Source organism: Mustela lutreola, chromosome 16 (genome assembly GCF_030435805.1).
Source record: "Mustela lutreola isolate mMusLut2 chromosome 16, mMusLut2.pri, whole genome shotgun sequence".
NCBI classification, from domain to species: Eukaryota; Metazoa; Chordata; class Mammalia; order Carnivora; family Mustelidae; genus Mustela; species Mustela lutreola.
Window position 1 is genome coordinate 56968907 of NC_081305.1, and position 19117 is coordinate 56988023.

A 19117-nucleotide genomic window follows, 5' to 3' on the forward strand; every position below is an offset into this window, starting at 1 on the left:
CACACACACAGCCTCAGACACAGGCCCATGAGCATCCTTGGCTCCCAGAGGAGGGAAGTTAGGGGACCCGGAGCAAGAACAGAAACTAAAATATGGGGTTTGGTTACTTCCAGACTCAGGTTCTCTTCTCTGTCTGCTCATTCGTCTCCTAGAGACAGACTGACGGACAGAGTCGAAGAGAGAGAGACAAAGAGACAGAGAGGCCAAAGAGAGGCGCACCGGAGAGAAAGGGAGCCGGGGAGCAGGGGCCAGGCAGGGCGGACAGAGACCTGTGGCGGCCGCGGGGCGGGAGGCCGAGGAGGCCCCGGCCGGGTGCGGGGAGAGGGCGGCGCGGACTGGGGCGGCCCGGGTGCGGACCCGGGAAGACCCCGACACAAAGGCCGCCCCGAGGGCGGCGGCGCGGGAGGAAGAGGGGGAGAGGGGGTGGGTGGGGGAGGGGCCGCCCGCCCCGCCCGCGGCCCAGCCACCGGCGGACAGCGGGTTAAGCATCTCGATGTGGAACTTCCGGATGTGACCACAGAGAGAGGGAGAGACCGGGAGAGACCGGGAGAGACCGGGAGGCGGGGAGACATCGAGCCACCCAGCCGCTGGCAGCCCTCCGGCCGGCTGCCGCCAGGACCCCCCGCCGCCCCCGCCCCCCTCCCTTTGCCCGCCCGCGCCCTCTCCCAGTCTCTCCACCACCACCACCCCGGTCTCCCCAGTCTCCGGGTCCGTCGGCCGCGGGCCGCCCCGATCCTCCCGGGACCCCGGGGGCGGGGGGGTGAAAGGACTGGGGGGGCCTGCCCCCCGCTCACCCCTGCCCCCGCCGTCATGAGCCCCTCGCCCTGACCCCCGCGGGGGGGAGGGCGCCGGGGGTCCATGCGCGTAGCCTCCGCGCTGCCCGGCGCGGGCCACTGACGGCGGCGGGGGTGGGGGGGCCGGGCTCCCGGTCTCCTGCCCCACCCCCTGGCGTCCGCACCGCGGCCCGTCGGGGGCCGCTGCCCCGGGCTGCGCCCGCCCTGCCGGCCAGGCCCTGGAGGGACCCGGGAGCTGCCACCGGCATCAGCCCATGGCCCGGAGGGTAGGTCTGAGGGTGGGCACCCCGCGTCCCAGCCCGGCCGCGCACCCTGTCCCTCCGTCGTCCCCCGCTCCGGCTCTCTGGCCCCCGTCAGCCAGTCCCGCCCTCTCCACGTCTTTCTCTGCCTCCCCTCTCTACCCCTGGTCTCTCCTGTCTCTGCTCCGGGTCTCCTCCTCTCTCTATCCCCGGATCTTCTCTATCTCTGCTCCGGGTGTCCCCCTCTCTCCACCCCTGGATCTCCTCCTCTGACTATTCCCCACTATTCCCCGTCTCCTCTGTCTCTGCCCCGGGTCTCCCCCCTCTTTCCACCCCTGAGTCTCCTGCTCCATCTCAGGTTCTTTCTCCTACCCCCTCCTTCCTCTTCTGCCCTCCCCAGTCCTCCTCCCGGGTCTACTTTTGTTCCAAGTCCTCCCGAGGATTAGGGGTGGGGACAGTACTGGGTAAGGGGTTCTCACCAGGCTGGGCCAAGGAATTCTCTCTTCTGCGGTCCTGGGGATGGGGCAGTCGGAGGGGATCGGGCAAGGAGGTGAGTACGCACCTTTGGGGGTGGAGGGGGTGGGAACATGGCAGGCTGTGAGGGACCCATTGCACATCTTAGGAACAGTTGGATTCAACTTCAGGGCTCAGAAGTTAGGAGAGGAGGAAGAGAAAGAGATGGCGAGGGGGACATACACACACAGAGCCCTCGGCACACACCCGCTAGGGGCAGGGGCCAGGGCTACCCAGGGGAGGAATGTCTGCATCCTTCTGTTTGAGTCTCTTTGATTCTTTGAGCCTGTTTCCTCAAGTCCAAGGAGAGGGTTTGGCCCTGTGGATTAAGGCCCCTCTGGCCTCCCCAGGGTGCGTGCTTTTGTGATGATAGTGGTTCACTTTGGGGCGGATCGCACAAGTGGGTTGTGCCGTTGTACGGGCTTACACTTCGGTTCAACAAGTGTTTATGAAATGTGTGCCAGGTGCTGTGCTGTATGCCTCATTCATTCATTCACGCATGCGCTAAATACCAAGTTCGGCCATTCACGCATGCGCTAAATGCCTCATTCATTCATTCACCCACTCATTCCTTCGTTGCTGTGTCTAGAGTTTAGTTCTTGGGGGGCGAAGGGGGCGGACTCACATGGTGAGTGGGGTGTGACAGGTTGTTAAGGCAGAGTCAGATGTGCCTATTTGACAACTGTGGGATGAAATTGACGGGGGGGGGGGCAGTGTAGACATACATTTATGCATAAATGACGTGCTGTGCTGCTTTTATGGGAAGTCTCCCGTGAGTATCTCTCTCCTGTATTTTCTCTCCTCCATCCCGCTCTTTCCCCTCCTCTGTCTGTCGATTGTATCTCTGTATCTCGTTCCTAGTCTCTCTCTGAATCTCTCCATGGCTAATCTCTCCATGGCTCTCTCCCCTCCTTGCTCTGGGAGGAGCTGGGAGTTACCATCAGCTGATCCCTGACCCCCACCCTGACCCTCAGACCTGAGACCTGGGTCAGTGTCTCTCCTCTGGACCCTCGTGCCCACACATCAAGAATCCCTGATGGAACATTTTTCATAGGCCAGGGGTATAAGAGAAGACCATGGCGCGGGGCTCTCAGACCCACCCAGACAGTTCCATGGGACATCCACGGTCTAAAGGTGGCAGAACTCAGACCCAGGGAGTGAAAGGGCTGGTTCGGGGAGGCAAGGAGCGACATCTGGGTGCCAGGGTAGGGAGGTTTCCTGATGCCTCCCTGTTGTTCTCCCCTTCTCGCCTCCCCCCAGTACGATGAGCTGCCCCACTACCCAGGCATTGTGGACAGCACTGCAGCCCTGGCTGGCTTCCCAGAGGCAGTGCCCTCGGCACCGAGAGCCCCCGGGCCCTATGGCCCCCATCGGCCTCCCCAACCCCAGCCCCTGGGCTTGGACAGTGATGGCCTGAGGAGGGAGAAGGATGAGATCTACGGGTGAGTGGGGACAGGACTGAAGGCTCTGTGGGGTCTTGGGATGCGGGCCCCTTTCTTTGAGCCTCAGACTCTCGTGCTCTGTCTTGGTCTTTCCATCTCTTCCCCAGGTCTTCTGTCCCCTCCCAGGTGCTTCCATCTTCTGCTCGTCCCCTGCTCTCCCCTCATGAACTTTCTGTCCTGCCTCCCCCAGACACCCACTCTTCCCGCTGCTGGCCCTGGTCTTTGAGAAATGTGAATTGGCCACGTGCTCCCCCCGGGATGGGGCCGGTACTGGGCTGGGCACACCTCCAGGTGGTGACGTATGCTCCTCTGATTCCTTCAACGAGGACATTGCTGCCTTTGCCAAGCAGGTGGGCATCCCCATCTACTGTGTGCCAGAAGAACCAGGGAGAAGGGGTGGGCAGGAGACAGGATGCACCCTCCCTGGTCTCTCTCTTCCTCCCAGGTGCACTCTGAGAGGCCCCTCTTCTCCTCCAACCCGGAGCTGGACAATCTGGTGAGATCTCTGCCCTCCTCCCAATGTTCCTTCCTCCGCAGGGGTCTGCTATCCCACCCTCCATAGCCCTGGGGTTGGTTATGGGAGCAGACAGGAGGTCATCAGACCCACTTTCTCAAACAATGGTAATTATTGCCATTTTACAATGAGTACAGCCTAGAGTTTGAGAACTGGGACTGATGGCCTGAGTTCAAATCGGAGCTCTGCCACTCACTAGTTCTGTGAACCAGGACAAGGAGCTGAATCCCCTGTGCCTTGGTTTCCTCATCTGTAGCTAGTAGCTTTTCCTATCTCATAGGGCTGTTGTGAGAATATAGTGAGCTAACAAGAGTTGAACACTTAGAACGGTGCCTGGCACAGAACAGAGACCAAATAGGCATTAGCTCGTCTATCAGCCAGGACAACAGAGCCCATGCCGAGATGAGTGTAGGGACTCGGCTGCCACGGGCAAAGGAGAGAAGAGAGGGAGAGAGGAGGAGAAATATCCTGGCTTCTCCCTTTTTTTTTTTTTTTTGCTTTCCAGCTCCAGCCAGGGCTTCCTGTTGCATGACCCCTTTGGCAAAGGGGTCTGGGAAATGTAGTTTACAGTCAGAGGGTGGGAAATGGAGCAAGGGGCAAGCAGACAAAAGATGGGGTATTTTTATTACAGCAGACATTCATTCACTTCTCTTGCGATGGATCCTTTCCCGTCTCTTCCACCTCTTGCTTCTCTTTCTCTGTCTCTGACTCTCTGGCATTTCATCTTTCCTTAATTCGGGGTCTCTGTTTCTGTTCCCTGTCGCTCTCTGACCCTGTGGTTCTGTCCCTCTCTGCCTGTCCTCTGGCTTTGTCATTCTATCTCACTCTTTCTGTTCTTCTCTCTCTCCTTTTCTCCCCTTTCTCCTTCCTCCTCCTCCTTCTTTTCCTCCTCCTCCTCTGGTCCTTCTCCCTCTTTCTCTCTCTCTCTTCCCCTCCTCCTCCCCTCCTTCCGTCCCTCCTTCTCTCCCCTGCTCTGTCTCTTCCTGTCTCAATTTTCAGATGATACAGGCCATCCAGGTGCTCCGTTTCCACCTGCTGGAGCTGGAGAAGGTGAGTGCTTCTCACTTCCCCTCACACCCTCACTCCCCCCCCCATCCCTCCCCTTCTCACCCCTTCCACCCCTCCTCAGGCCCTCTGCCCACTGGAGTTGGAGCAGAATGCTGCCCCATCCCTGTACACCCCAGCCCTGGCTCCCGGGTGGCCCCCCCAGTACCCCGGTGCCCCCTCAGGTCCACGACCTGTGCGACAACTTCTGTCACCGCTACATCACCTGCCTCAAGGGAAAGATGCCCATCGACCTGGTCATCGAGGATCGGGATGGCGGCTGCAGGGAGGACCTCGAGGACTACCCGGCCTCCTGCCCCAGCCTCCCGGATCAGGTGGGCTGGGCATGGGCCACCAGGCATCACCCCGCAACCATAGCTGTGAGTGGACACAGCCAGGCTACAGCGTGAGGGTGCCCCCACCCCCCAGCCTCAGCCAGCTATGCCTGACCACCGGGCATGCGCCAATGACGCAAGAGCGGCTGCGCAGACCAGGACACACCCAGATGGCAGCACATGCGCACACATGCATACACGTAGACTTAGCTGTACCCACACAGCCTCAGACACAGCCACGCAAACTCAGTCCCCACCATTCTCGCTCGTGGCTAGATGAGCACATATGCCACCTACTCAAACACACGCGTCCCAGCCGCAGAGCAGCGTCATACGCTGCACACCCCGAGTGAGACCCGCACTTCTAGAGCAACAGCCACCACGACAGACGGAGCCAAACGGTCCCAGATCCTGCCACCCAGATTCGGACACCACAGCACTTAGACCCAGCGCGGCGCGAGTGCAGGGCCTGCGCACACGCAGACACGTGCCACCTTCACCACACGACAGCCAGACCGCAGCAGGTACCCACGCTCCGTGCCGTGCTGGGTACCGATGGACAGTCACGTAAAAGCAGCGCAAAGCCCGACCCGGACCACCCCCACAAGGGGGTCACACCTGCCCCCAGATACAGGCACATGGCCGTGCCCCGGCACAGACTCGGGCAGGCTGCCCACAGCAGTCACAGACGGGCCTCGAGGACCCTCTGCCATACAGCCCACGGTCTGCACATGCGCAGCGAGAACCCCACTCTGAGGCCTGGCGGTGTTCCGCGTTTTCGCGGCGTCGCCAATACACACCCGTGGCAGTCATCCGGCCCGGTGTAGTCACGAAGCCACGCGTGCAGTAACCACACACACCGTCTCACAGAGAAGACAACCCATCTCTTGAACAACAGACGCAAACTTAGGACACCGTGGGCTCGTGATCTCAGGAAGGTACACGAGGTCATCTCAGAGAGGGACGCAGGCGTGAGTGCACTGACCCGGGCCACACCGCAGTCTCAAGGCAGCTTCAGGCACACCGCTGTGGACACGCACCCACGGCGTCCCATCAGACCCAGCGCTAGAAGAGCCCCAAGAACCTCTGCAGCCAAGATCAAAAGCCTTCGGACTGATGATCCCACCGTTTGCACACCCGTCCACCATGCACTCAACTACACAGTTCCATACAGACATGCCACACCCGGGGTAACCTTCTCTGAGCTGTGGCATCTCCAGCCTGGCCCCCCCAGGATACAGATGAGATACCCATGGTGGGCCATGGCAGGCTGCGGTGGGGCAGGGTGGGGGGGGTGTAGGAGTTGGGGGGCTGCTTACAAAGCAACAGGCAGGGTCCAGGGCAATCAGGACAGGTGGGGTGCCCTGGGATTCAACAAGAGCTGTAACCCACCCAGTCCACCTCCCAGCAATGGAGCTGAACCTTAAACTGAATGACAAAGAGGGTTTGACACAGTGTGTGCAGGTAGGTCAGGCGCCTAGGACACAGAGCTGGGGCCGAGGGCTGATCTAATGCATTGTCCAGTTCTTCAAAGTGTATCAGAGTCTAGATAAAGCACAGCCTGAACCCTCCACCCACCCTGCAATTCGGAGACACCTCCCCACCCCATCTCTGAAAAACAGAAGTTGTTTTTTATCCCCCCTAAGTTTAGTGCAAACTCATTTGGCAGCTTAGTCTGACCTGAACTAATGAGAGGCTATTTATAGACTTTATTTATTCCACTTAGTTAAATATTCATCCATTTTGCTGCAGAAATGTTAATGAGTCTGATGAGGAGGTTAAGCCCCAGACCCTGCTGGGGGTGTCATGAAATACACAGTGTGTGGGCAGATTTAGTGTCTACAAAGGGGAACCGTTCTATGGGCACCCGGCTGGCTCAGGCAGTAGAGCTGCGACTCTGGATCTTGGGGTCTTGAGTTGGAGGTTACTTTTAAAAATAAATTAAAAAAAAATTAAAATGTGGAAAGTTCTAAATTCTGAAACACTGCTGGCCCTCTAGGATTTCAGCTAAGCTGCTGTGGATCTCTGTAAGCTCACGTTTATGGGGCGACTGCTGTGTGTCTACGTGAATGATCTCACCGAGTCCTTTCCAGGCTCTGTGAGGTGGGGACAGTTGTTTTCTTCTGTTTTCCAGTTAAGGAAACAGAGGCACAGCGAAGTGAAGCAACTTGCCCAAGGCCACACAGCCAGGAAAGAAGCAGAGACAGGATTTACATTCAGGTGTCCCAGCTCCAGAGCCCATGGTCTCAGTCACTGTGCTATAGGGCACCCAAGCGTTGCACTGACTTTTAGCTCTTGTTTTCCAGAATAATATGTGGATTAGAGACCATGAGGACAGCGGGTCTGTACATTTGGGGACCCCGGGTCCATCCAGTGGGGGCCTAGCCTCCCAGAGTGGGGACAACTCCAGTGACCAAGGTAAGAAGCCTGGGAGGTGGAGGGGAAATGTGGGAGTCAGTCTGAGGATTGAAGTTAGACAGCAAGTAGGACTTCCAGAAGTGCAAGGATAATAGGGGTGTGGAGTGGTCTCTTGGGTAAGGGTTCTGGGTCCCTCTGATCTCCCTGCTTGCTGCCCACAAACACAGCTTGCCTGTCCTCCCTCAGGAGATGGACTAGACACAAGTGTGGCCTCTCCCAGTTCCGGGGGAGAGGACGAGGAGCTGGACCAGGAGCGGCGGCGGAATAAGAAGAGGGGGATCTTCCCCAAGGTGGCTACTAACATCATGAGAGCATGGCTGTTCCAGCACCTCTCGGTGAGAGCCCTGGGGCCCGGGTGCAGGGTGGGCATAGAGAGAGAAGGAGAAGGATGGCCACACAGAGACTGAGGCCCCAAGAGAGACCCAGAGATGGGAGACTGAGACTCGGGGGAGATACAGAGGGTGAATTTCAAGGGATGGGGCCTGACTCGAGCAAGCATCCGTGAGTGCTAGCTGCCTTCCAGGTGCCATTAGGGCTCAGTCCTTCCCCTAACCCACCAGCCATTCACATCCCCCCCACCAATCACCAAACAGAGCCTATGAGGTTGGGGCTGGGAGGTTCCATTCTGTAAGCGAGGAGCCAAGAGGTCTCCTAGCCAGACGTGGGTTCAGATACGGGCAGTGGGCAGTTTGGGCTTCTCGAGTGCAACATGCTGCCTTGTGGAGGGAGCTGGGAAAATACAGGAAGAGTGAAAAAAAAAAAAAGTCAGGGAGAGACAGAGTCCCAGAGGGACTGAGACCGGGACAGCGAGAGACATGCACTGAGACATGCACTGGGACCCTGATAGAGACTCAGACAGGGCCCGTGCTGGGCTTTGCCTCCCTTCTGGTGCTGGAGCCCCCACCCTGAGCTTTGGTCTCCCTAATGAGAGCTGGCCAATTAGCCCCTAATTGCTAGAAGAGGTGGGGGCGCCCACAAGCATAATTGCCCGAAGCTTGGCTCCGCTTCCCTCCACTGGCCCCTGGGGAAGCCTGGAGCCGCTTAAACAAGCTGAGTCTCTGGGCCCTGCCCCAGCCTGGGCTCACCATCCCCACGGGGCCGGGCCCTGGAGGTCAGATGGCAGCTGGGCAGGCAGGGTGACTCTCTGCTGGTGGTCACAGCACCCATACCCCTCGGAGGAGCAGAAGAAGCAGCTGGCGCAGGACACCGGGCTCACGATCCTGCAAGTCAACAACTGGTGAGTGACCCAGGAGGCTCCTGTGAGTCCCTGGGCCAGCCTGGGTGGGAGGCCGGGCGCTGTCCACGGTGCTGAAGGAGGCCCCGAAGCCCCCGGGAGCTTCTCCTCTCCCCTCCTCTGTCCCGTCCTCCGTGTGTGTGTTCATTTCGGCCTCTCTCCTGCTCCCTCTTTACACCCTCCTCGGTTTCCACAACCCCCTCCCAGGTTCATCAACGCCCGGAGACGCATCGTGCAACCAATGATCGATCAATCCAACCGCACAGGTACAGGGAGAAAACGGGGAGAGAGGACCTAATGTTCCCCGGGGAGTATCAAAGCTGGGGCCTGCATATCCTGGGGCTCAGCCTGCACCCCTCAACCTCCTTTCCAGGGCAGAGTGCAGCCTTCAGCCCAGAGGGCCAGCCCATGGGGGGCTACACGGAAGCTCAGCCACACCTGACTGTCAGGCCTCCAGGTAAGTCCCCGCCCCTTAACTAACCCTGCCCCCACCACACCAGGCCCCTCCTCTCAACGAAGATGCCCCACCTTCTGGGATCCAGTTCAAGAATAATGCAGTAATTCATTTGCATAACAGTGGAGCTGGGGGGACCGTCACAGATTTCCTGGAGCCCACTTCTTAGCTGAGCGTGTTTCTTCCAGGCTCCGCCCATCCACTGGAAGGTTCTACTTAAAGGACTAGTACCTTTTTAAAAAAGATTTTATTTATTTTATTTGAGAGAGGCGAGAGCGCACACACGCATGCATGTGTACACACACACACACACACACACACACAAACGCTCGCACGCAGGGTGGGGGTGGGGTAGGGGTGGAGCACCAGAGGAAGAGGGACAGATGGACCCTGCGAGGAGCACAGAGCCCACCGTGGGGCTCGATCTCACAACCCTGAGATCAGGACCTGAGCTGAAATCAAGAATCAGAGGCTCAGTGGACTGAGCCACCCAGGCGTCCCAGGTCTAGTACTTTCTTAAATGATGACTCAGTCTGTCTTGGTAGTGGGATTCCCTGGGGAGGGAGACGGTGGGAGGGATTTGGGGCTTATGGGAAAGTCGGGGAAGACGAACAACCCTCCTCTTTTCTCTTCCAGGGTCAATGGGAATGAGTTTGAACTTAGAAGGAGAGTGGCATTATCTATAGATTCAGGACAAATGTGAGTGTCCTATGTCTCGGGGTTCTGGGTTGGGGGTTATGTAGATCTCAAAGCTCTGTAAGGCCTCCAGATTCCAATACTGCGCCCACCTGGAGGGGGTCCTCGTGGGTCTGCAGGGCTCAGTGGGAAGATGGTTTATCCACCCACCCGCTCATTCATTTGTCTGTACGTGTGTCCATCCATCAGTCATCCACTTACCCACTCTCCATGCAAACACACATCCACTCAATCCGTAGTCATCTGCCCGCCCACCCCTGGTCAGCCGTCCACCTCCGCACCAATCCAGCCGCCCACCCGTGAGCCACCCATGCCTCCGTCCACCACCGGTCCTCCAACCAGCAAATACATCAACCCAGTCTTCCACCCCCATCCACACTGATCCGCCCCCTCCAAAGCTTCACCCGCCCACCTGCCCACCCAGTCAACCGCACACCCATCTGTTCACACACCTCCGGCGGACATGAAGCCCTTTTCCGGATCCTGACCAGTCTCAAACAGGGTCCTGCTCTTGAGAAAATTTGAGCTTTGGAGGAAGTGAACATCAGAAAGGAATGATGGTCCAGAGCAAGAGGTGGAACAATACAGAGCTTGCTTGGAGGAAGGAGACGTCCCCTGGCCCTGAGATAGCAGGAAAGACTTCAGAGAGGAAGTAACTTCTAGGTAGGGCATTGAAGGATGAATAGGAGTCCACTGGGGAGAAGAGGGAGGGGCAAGAGAGTAGGGTACATTCTTTCACTCTCCCAGGTCTTAAGACTTCAGAGCATCTTCCCACTTAGTCTTCATAAAAAACCCCCAAGAGGGAGAAATTATTATTTTTGTGTTACAGATGAGAAAAATTGATGCTCAGAAAGAAAACTTCACTTGTATGGGTTCACTGAGCTCAGAAAAGTAGAGGGAATAGTGTGTGCAAAGGCCCAGGGTTCAGGAACTGCCTGCAATTTCTACAACACGAATCAGACCTTGACTGATTCCGAGTTAAAACTCTTCTGTGGCTCCCTAGTGCCCTGTGGTGAAGTCCAGAATCTTCAGTTCAGCACCTCTACACTCCCTTATTTAATGCACATTCCCTGAGTACTTGTGTGCCTGGCCCTGGGCTGGGTAGTGCTGGGGACACAGCAGTGACCACAACAGCCCAGCCCTGCCCTCACAGGGCTTCTTGTCCAGTGGGGGAGAGTGTCTTCAGACAATGATGCCCAAAGTGGACAGGGCTGGGATGAGGGAACCCAGGAACTGGAGGAGCCCAGAGGGAGTATCAGACCCAGGCTGGGAGGCTTCAGGGAAGACTTCCTGGAAGAGGGGACTTGGGAGCTGAGACCAGGAGAACGGAAGGTGTGACGCAGGAAAGGAGGGAATAGCATATGCAAAGGCCCAGTGCACTTAGTAAACTCAAGGCTATGAGACAGCCCTATGCCCCCTCACCACTGCCTCCAGACCGATGAGGGGGAAGGAGGACTGGCCTGGGCTGGCACCAGCAGGCAGGCTGGCAAGTAGTGAACTTGGGGCCAACAAAAAGGCTGGGAGATGGGAGTGGAGACCTAAGAGAGCTTAGGCATGGAGCCTGGGAAGGAGAGGTGGATATTTGTCCAGGGCCTGGCAGGTCGGTAGGGATCTCAGCTCTGCCCCAACCAACCAAGGATGGTGTGGCCTGGTCTGAGTGTCACGGGACCTCAAAAGAGGTGGAGGGGTTTCCCAGTCTCTCTCCTTGTCTTCTTTTCTCTTTCTTGGTTTTAAGAGTCTTATCTGTTTTTCCATCTCTGTTGCCTCTATTTCTATTCCTCGTCCTTCCCGCCCTGCCTCCCTCTGCACTCCTCTCACTGTGGGGCTGATGTGGGACCAAACCCCTCCCCACTTCCTGACTTGGCCTCTCATCCCCTCTCCACAGACCCCAGCCTCCGGACTGTGACCACTAAGCTCACACCTGGTTCCGGTCCCCGCCTGGCCCCCTGACTTCAGGACCCCACCTCCTAAGGTCCCCAATGCAATGCCTACCTCCCTGGGGCCCCACCGGGACATGGGGGCCTGAGCACCCACTCGAGGGTCTCTCAAGGACAAAGACAAGGCCCCTAGGCCCTGCGCCCCACTTCTGCCATCACCTCTGCCTGGAGCCCAAACTGAGATCCCAGTCCCGGGTCTTAAGAAGATGGTGGCTGGGGGGGGTCCCCTGCCTCCAGGCTTGAGAAGGGACTGGCAGTGGGCTGCGGAGGTCAGGGAAGGAGGGTCAGCCGGATCCGACATTTGGAAGAGGTCCCCTCGTCCTGCCAGCCCACTCCCCGCCCCTTCTCTCCCCTACCTCCCTTCACGGACGTCTTCTACTTTTTTTTTAATGATAAAATCTTTAAAAACAAAAAGCCGCCAATCTGAGTTCTTGTGTCTCTTTCGAGATTCAAATTCTCATCGATTTGAAGCTCATGAACCACCAATTATAATAATTGATACTCTTTTCTTTAAAAGATTTTGTCAGAGTGAGAAAACAAGCAGGGGGAAGGTTAGAGGGAGAGGCAGACTCCCCGTTGAGCAGGGAGCCCGATGTGAGGCTCGATCCAGGACCCCGAGATCATGACCTGAGTCGAAGGCAGACACTTAACTGACTGAGCCTCCCAGGTGTCCTAATAATTGATACTCTTTATCCCCACTGTCCCCAGGCACTCTGTATCAATTAGCTATTGCTGTGTAACAGACCATCCCAAAGCTTTGTGGTTCACAAGGCCAACTCTTTTTTAGCTCGTTATGCTATGGGTTGGCATAACTAGGCTCTGCTGGGCAGTTCATGTGACTTCAACAGGGCTCTGCTGTGTATCTGTGGCCAGAGATGGGTCAGCAAGAGGGCTTTGCTGGCCGGCAGCAGGGGCCACAGGAGGTTGTCCTGTTCATTCACACAGAGGCTCAGCTGGCCCTCAAGAAGGAACAGAAGGGCCCAAGGCCTCCGGAGGTCCCAGCTCAGGTCTGACTCCTGGTTCTCTGAGCTGCATCCTCTTGGTCACAGATCTCAAGGCCAGCCAGATTCAAGGGAGGAGGCAGAGACTCCACCCCTTACAGGGCGGGGACGGGAGCCTGCAAATTCACAGCGCAAGAGATGGGGACTCGGGGAGGATGAAGAAAAATGGCCCCTTTTGCATCAGTCTTCCACACAGTGGCTCCAAGATGACTTTTTTCGTTTGTCCCATGGGACACAAATGCAGTTACCCCGGGGTGTCCTTGAAAACTCTGTGTGGCCAACAGACCACCAGGCTGCACAGCAGGGAGGTCATGAACCAGACTCTAGCCCCAACCTACCTGGGTTCAAATCCTCATTTGCTCTGTAATACTCACTCTCAGGACTGAACAGACCTGAGCTTGGAAGGGTGAGACCCCCAGAGCCCACCTCCAAACACCACTCACTCACATACTCATCTTTTTTTTTTTTTTTTCAAAATTTTATTAAATAGAGAGAGCATGCCTGTGAGGGAGAGGCTGGGGCAGGGCAGAGGGAGAGGGACAAGCAGACTCCAGCAGCGAAACTTCTTGGGGCTCCTGACCTGAGCTAAATCAGGAGTCCGGGGCTATACCTACAGGGCCACCCAGGAGCCCCTCATATATGCACCTCCTAACACGGCGGCCTCTGGAACCTCCTAATGCAAACACGGAAACTGAGGCCCTGTGAGGCCTGTGATCCACAGACGCCCTCAACCTCCGCAACAAGGTGCACGTGGTTCAAATCTCACGGGTCAGTTGCCAACTCCAAGAGCTGCCAATCCTGCTGTTTTGTTCCCGAGCTGCCGTGGAGCTCAGTGCAAACTGTAAGTTGCTTGGGTTTGGACCCTTGTCTGTGGCAAATAGCTCAGTCCCCCTTCTGCGCCTCCGACCTAGGCGCTCCCTTTGCCCTGGATCACCTTCCCCTGCTCGGAGTCCCCTCGGCAAAGATTCAGGGGCAGCTCAACCGAGGCACCCCGCTTCAGACTACCTGCTGCTCCTTCCTCATCCCCTCCTTGGAATTCTCTCCGTCATTATTTCATTATTGGCTTGAACCTCAGCCCTGGCAGCCTTGGGCGTGTCACAAGTGCCCAGGGGACAAGAGGCAGCTGAGCCTCATTCACTTGGCCCGGGTATCTATGAGGTCCGCAGTCTGCGCTCTGGGCAGGTCTGTGAGCGAGGCGAAGACCCCTGTCCTCAGGAGCTGGCTTCCTAGTGTGGGGGGGCCCTCACCAAGGGCCGAGCAAATGAGCACTTGGTTTAGACTTTGAGGTGACAGGAGATCGTAAGTAGAGCAGAGTCGGGGTGGACGTTAGCTGCGGCACCCTGGGGGCCAGGCTCTGAGGGGCTCCACACCGACACACCTGGTTCACCCTTAGGACTAAGGAAGTGCAATCGCTGTCCCCATTTCCGGGATGAGGAGACTGAGGCCCAGAGTGGTGACCTTGCGCCGGCCCAGGGTCACACAGCTGGAGAGCGTGGGTCTCCATTCAGACCTGCGCCCTGAAGCCTGTGGGCTAACCACTCCGCCCGCGCGGCCTCTTATTTAAAAAAAAAAAAAAAGAATTCTAAGAGTCTGTGATTTTGAAAGGACCTAGCATGACTTATTCTCTGTGTTAGATATGATTTTGGTGACTCGGAATCGTGTTTATCTCCCGCCAGCTCCGCGGGACTGAAGTGGGTTGGACGGGGGCTAGAAAGCAGGAAGGACGTCCGGGCCCCACTTTGAGGGCAGGTGGGGGAGGGTAGGGAGGGGGCGGGGCCGGGCCGAGGTCGGCCGTGGGGGAAGCCGGCGCTGCCTGTAGGGGTGGGGGCGGAGGAATGGGGGGACCCAGGACCCGGGCGAGGGGGGAGGGGCAGCTCTCCTCCCCCTTCCCCAACTGCCTCTCGCTGAATCCTCTCTAATTAAACCAATTGGATGTGCCACCGGGGAGGAGGGAAATTGGGCAGGAGGTTAATTGTAACTAAAAATACCTCCCTCGTTTCCTAAGGTGAGGAAGCCGCAGCCGCCCGGGTTCGGATCGGGGAGGTAGGGAACCCGCCGGGTCTCCGGGGCGCCCGCGGGGGGCGGTGGGGGTTTGTGAGTGGCGGGGCCCGGCGGGCTCGGGCCTGTGCGGCTGGGGGTCGGCGTCGGCGGCTGAGCCTGTCCCTGCGCGGCACGCGTGTGTCCCCCACCAATGCCCGGGTCCCAGGCTGCGTCTGTCATGCCGTGCCTCGGTCCAGCTCGTGCGTTTGCGATTACGAGACTCGGGGCGTCACTACCTGAGTCTGGCGGGGGTGGGGGGATTGTGTGGGTAAGCTGGTCTCCTTCATAACTGGGGGCCTCCTTGAATGAGTCCGGCGGTGTCTCTACGTGTGGCTTTGTAGGGTCCTGGGAGCTCTGTTTGCAGGACAGACAGACAGCGCGGCTCCGGGTCATTCCAGCTTCGGTGCCGGTGACTGTGGGGCAGGCAATGAGCCTGGGCTCCCTCCAGAGGGCGCTGAGGAGCCGTGGAAGGAGGTTTTGTCTGCAACCTCTTCATTGAGATGTAATTGACTAACCTTAAAACTGTCCCATTTAAAGCGTGCGGTTGGATGGCTCTTGTCTAGTGACAGAGCTGCGCAGCCGTCACCATAATCAACTGCACGACATTTTCATTACCCCTAAGAAAGAAACCTTCTACCCTTCAACAGCTGCGCCCCCGCCACCCCAACTCCCAAACCGGGGCAGCTACTAATCCACTTTCTGGCTCTGTGGATTTGCCTGTTCTGGGCATTTCATAGAAATGAAATCTATAGGGTCTTTTCTTTTTTTAAAGATTAATTTATTTTAGAGAGGAGGGGGGGAGGGGCAGCGGGAGAGAGAGTCTCAAGCTGACTCCACACTGAGTGCCATCCCCATGTAGATCTGATCCCAAAACTCTGAGATCAGAGCCTGAACAAAAATATCACCCCCCCACCTCCCCACCCCCACAAACACACACTGTATGGTCTTTTGTGTCTGGCTTCTTTCACTCAGCATAGAGCTTTCAAGGTTCCTTCACGTTGTTGTGTCTTGGTGCTTCGTTCCTTTTTACGGCAGGAAGTTATTCCATTGTCTTGGAAGGATTTTGAGCAGAAAAAGGACAGAGTCGGGTTTGTGATTTGCGTGAAGCTGCCGTGCAGAGGGTAGATTACGGACGGGGGTGGGGAGGCAGTGATATGAGTTGGGTTGTGTCCCCCAAAAAGATACACTCAAGTCCTAATTCCAGGACCTATGAATGTGACCTTACCTTATTTGGAGATGGGATCTTGAGAGACGACCCAGGTAAAATGAGGTCATAGGGTGGAAGAAATTGAAAAACCAGATATTGACTTGGGGGGAAATATTCACTATGTGCATGACATGTATATTCTATAAAGGACTATATATATATATATATTATAAATACATAAACTCTGTTTTTTTTTTTTAATTTTATTAGTAAACTCTACACCCAAGCTGGGACTCAAACTCCCAACCCTAAGATCAAGACCCACCCACTCTACCTACTGAGCCATTAGGCTCCCTGTAAACTATATACATAATAAAAAGAACTCCTTCAAATCAGTAAGATAATTCCTTCATAAGAGTCAAAATATTGGATATAAATGACAAAAAGTAGGGGCGCCCAGGTAGCTCAGTGGGTTAAAGCCACTGTCTTTGGCTCCGGCATGATCCCAGGATTCTGGGATCAAGCCCCACATCCCCACATTGGGCTCTCTGCTCAGCGGGGAGCCTGCTTCCTCCTCTCTCTGTGCCTGCCTCTCTGCCTACTCCTGATCTCTATCTGTCAAATAAATAAATAAAATCTTAAAAAAAAAAAATAAATGACCAAAAGTAGATAAACAAATGGCCAATAAGCCCATGAAAAGATACTTGACACCATGAGCCATTGTGGAAAATGCAAGTACAATGCAATAAATACACAATAAATGTCATCTGCGTAGAGGGCGCCTGGGTGGCTCAGTGGGTTAAGCCTCTGCCTTCAGCTCAGGTCATGGTCCCAGGGTCCTGGGATCGAGCCCTGCATCGGGCTCCCTGCAGGGAGCCCACTTCCTCCTCTCTCTCGGTCAAATAAATAAAATAAAATAAAATAAAAAGTCATCTGCGTAGCTAATGGGAGGTCTCACGCATGGCTAGTAGGAGCACACACTGGTACAACGACTTTGGAAGACAACTGCAAAAAATCTACCATCATTGAACCCGTGTGTGTCCCATGACCCTGCGACGCCACTCCTGGGCTCGAACTCTGCAGAAGGGCACAGATGGGCTCACACAAAGCCACACGGACTGTGTGTTCGCAGTGGCATGAACCCGGCCAGCCGCCCATCAACAAAAGAACAGATTAAACAAAGTGCGATGAATTCCCACGACAGAATGAGTAAACCACACAGCTCCATGCACCAGGATGTTAGCCAAAGAAGCCAGACACGAGCGAGAACATTCTTATGAGGTTCTAGAAGGGGCAAGGCTAGGCGACAGTGTGCGGACTCAGGGTGCTGGTGGCCCGGGGGGGCCCGGGCTGGCCGTGGTTTGTTTGTCTGGATGCTGGTGGCCTGGGCGTGTTTCGTGTTCTGTGGAAATTCAAAGCCATTCCCTTACCATCTGTGCCCTTTTCTGTGTGTTACGCTTCAAGAGAAAGTTTTGTTTTATTTATTTATTTATTTATTTTTAAGATTTTATTTATTTAATTGACTGAGAGACCACAAGTAGGCAGAGAGGCAGGCAGAGAGAGAGGGGGGAGGAAGCAGGCTTCCTGCTGAGCAGAGAGCCCGATGTGGGGCTCGATGTGGGGCTCGATCCCAGGAACCTGAGATCATGAACTGAGCCAAAGGCAGAGGCTTTAATCCACTGAGCCACCCAGGCACCCCTAAGAGAAAGTTTTAAAAGGTGTTGAGTGATGCGTACACATTGCATCTTGAAAGCTGCTGTGAAATCCAAGTACAAAGTTCCCTCGGGGCGGCTGGAGGTGCCCCTCTCCCCAAGCCCTTGCCCCAGGGGAACCTTATCAATTTTTTTAATTTGGGCCAGTCTGATGGGTGGAAAGTGAGGTGTCCGGGAGCCTTATTTCCTGCTGTTGTGAGAATGGCCAGGCTACAGCCCCACCTGGAGTTTCTGTGCACATTTTGGAGCGGATGTAGTGCCCTAGGTGACCAGCCAGGATATGAGAACTTCTCAATTTGGACAAATGCCCTGGAGGCTGTATCTGGGTGTTGAGTTTTCTCCCTTCCTTGGGTAGGGTCCTTCAGACTCACCCCCTAGAGTGGTTTTAGAGGGTCGGAGCCCAAGGGCTGCTTGGATCTTTTTGGCAGATGCTGGATAGCTTCCATTTTAGCACCTCCCTGCCAGTGCGCATGCGCGCACACAAATAAAAACTGTTTCTTGCCAGTGAGACATTCCTTTATGTTTTAACATGAAAAAGAGGAAAAGCATTCATTTATGTTTTAACATGAAAAAAAGGACTTGTCAGGAACAGTCCTGACAAGACGTAATGTTCTAAGGAGACGTGGCTGAGCAGTGTGTGGGAGCAGCTCTGAATTATTTTCTCCCATAAACCGGTTATTTCCCTATTCTTTTTATTTTTTATTTTTTTTTAAGCTTTTATTTATTTATTTGACAGAGATCACAAGTAGGCAGAGAAGCAGGCAGAGAGAGAGGAAGGGAAGCAGGCTCCCCACTGAGCAGAGATTCCCCACGCGGAGCTTGATCCCAGGACCCTGAGATCATGACCTGAGCCGAAGGCCGATGCTTAACCCACTGAGCCACCCAGGCATCCCCTTATTTCTCTATTTTTAATGCCTTGGATCAGGGAAGGCATTTTCAGGGATCATAACGGGAGAGAGATTTGACCACCATAAAAAACTTCAAAATGTTGAGTAAAGCCACCAAAAACAAAGCCAAAAGAAAGCAGCAAAGTGAGATGCGGTGGTGAAACGGAATGGGGAGGACGCTCTTACCTTTTGACCCACTAATTGCTCTCTCGGGAAGGCCCTAAGGAAGCAGCCGGAAGCTGGGGGAGAGGCACCGTGTGCAGGGGTGGGGGGTGCAGAGCGTGGTGCAGAATGGAAGGAAGCAGCTTGTGGCTTGTGGCTCCCGGTGGGCCCCACCAAGGCCCGAGGGGACTGACGCGCAGGTGATAAGCGGCTTCTGTGTCTGTGCAGATGCTTTGTGCAAAGAAGCTGACAGGATCCAAAGCCCCTGGTGCCCAGGGTCTCTCAGGTGGGGAGGGATTCTGGGGGATTCTTTCCCCTTCTATTTCCCGTCTTCCTGAATTATCCATAATGGGGAGAGCCTTTTTAAAAGGAGGAATTCAGAAGCAGACAGAGAGCCCCTGATGCAAACAAAGGTGTCCACTATTGCGCTGTTTGGGAATTAACAGACAAACAGTCCAGGCACGCAAGGGAAGGACACAGGTATTTACGAGTGGGGTGTCTACACTCGGGCCATTGCTCCGCCATTCGTGAAGAGTCCGCTTTCAGAG

The 19117-nt window shown here is 55.8% G+C and overlaps 1 protein-coding gene across 3 annotated transcripts; it reads left to right on the top strand.

The window, feature by feature from the left end:
* The first annotated feature begins 482 nt into the window (after positions 1 to 482).
* Positions 483 to 12034, top strand: MEIS3 (Meis homeobox 3). 3 transcript variants are annotated; one of them, XM_059152905.1, is made up of 13 exons: positions 483 to 1060; positions 2807 to 2988; positions 3179 to 3338; positions 3434 to 3484; positions 4502 to 4552; positions 4783 to 4881; positions 7188 to 7299; positions 7486 to 7634; positions 8460 to 8536; positions 8741 to 8799; positions 8907 to 8990; positions 9624 to 9686; positions 11569 to 12034. In XM_059152905.1, the coding sequence occupies exons 1-12, from the start codon at positions 1049 to 1051 to the stop codon at positions 9671 to 9673; spliced, it is 1086 nt and encodes a 361-aa protein (XP_059008888.1). In that variant the 5' UTR covers positions 483 to 1048; the 3' UTR covers positions 9674 to 9686; positions 11569 to 12034. The 3 variants fall into 3 exon arrangements, with proteins under 3 accessions (XP_059008888.1, XP_059008887.1, XP_059008889.1); XM_059152904.1 differs by having other exon boundaries at positions 484 to 1060; positions 4732 to 4881; XM_059152906.1 differs by lacking the exon at positions 4783 to 4881 and having other exon boundaries at positions 487 to 1060.
* Positions 12035 to 19117: the final 7083 nt, after the last annotated feature.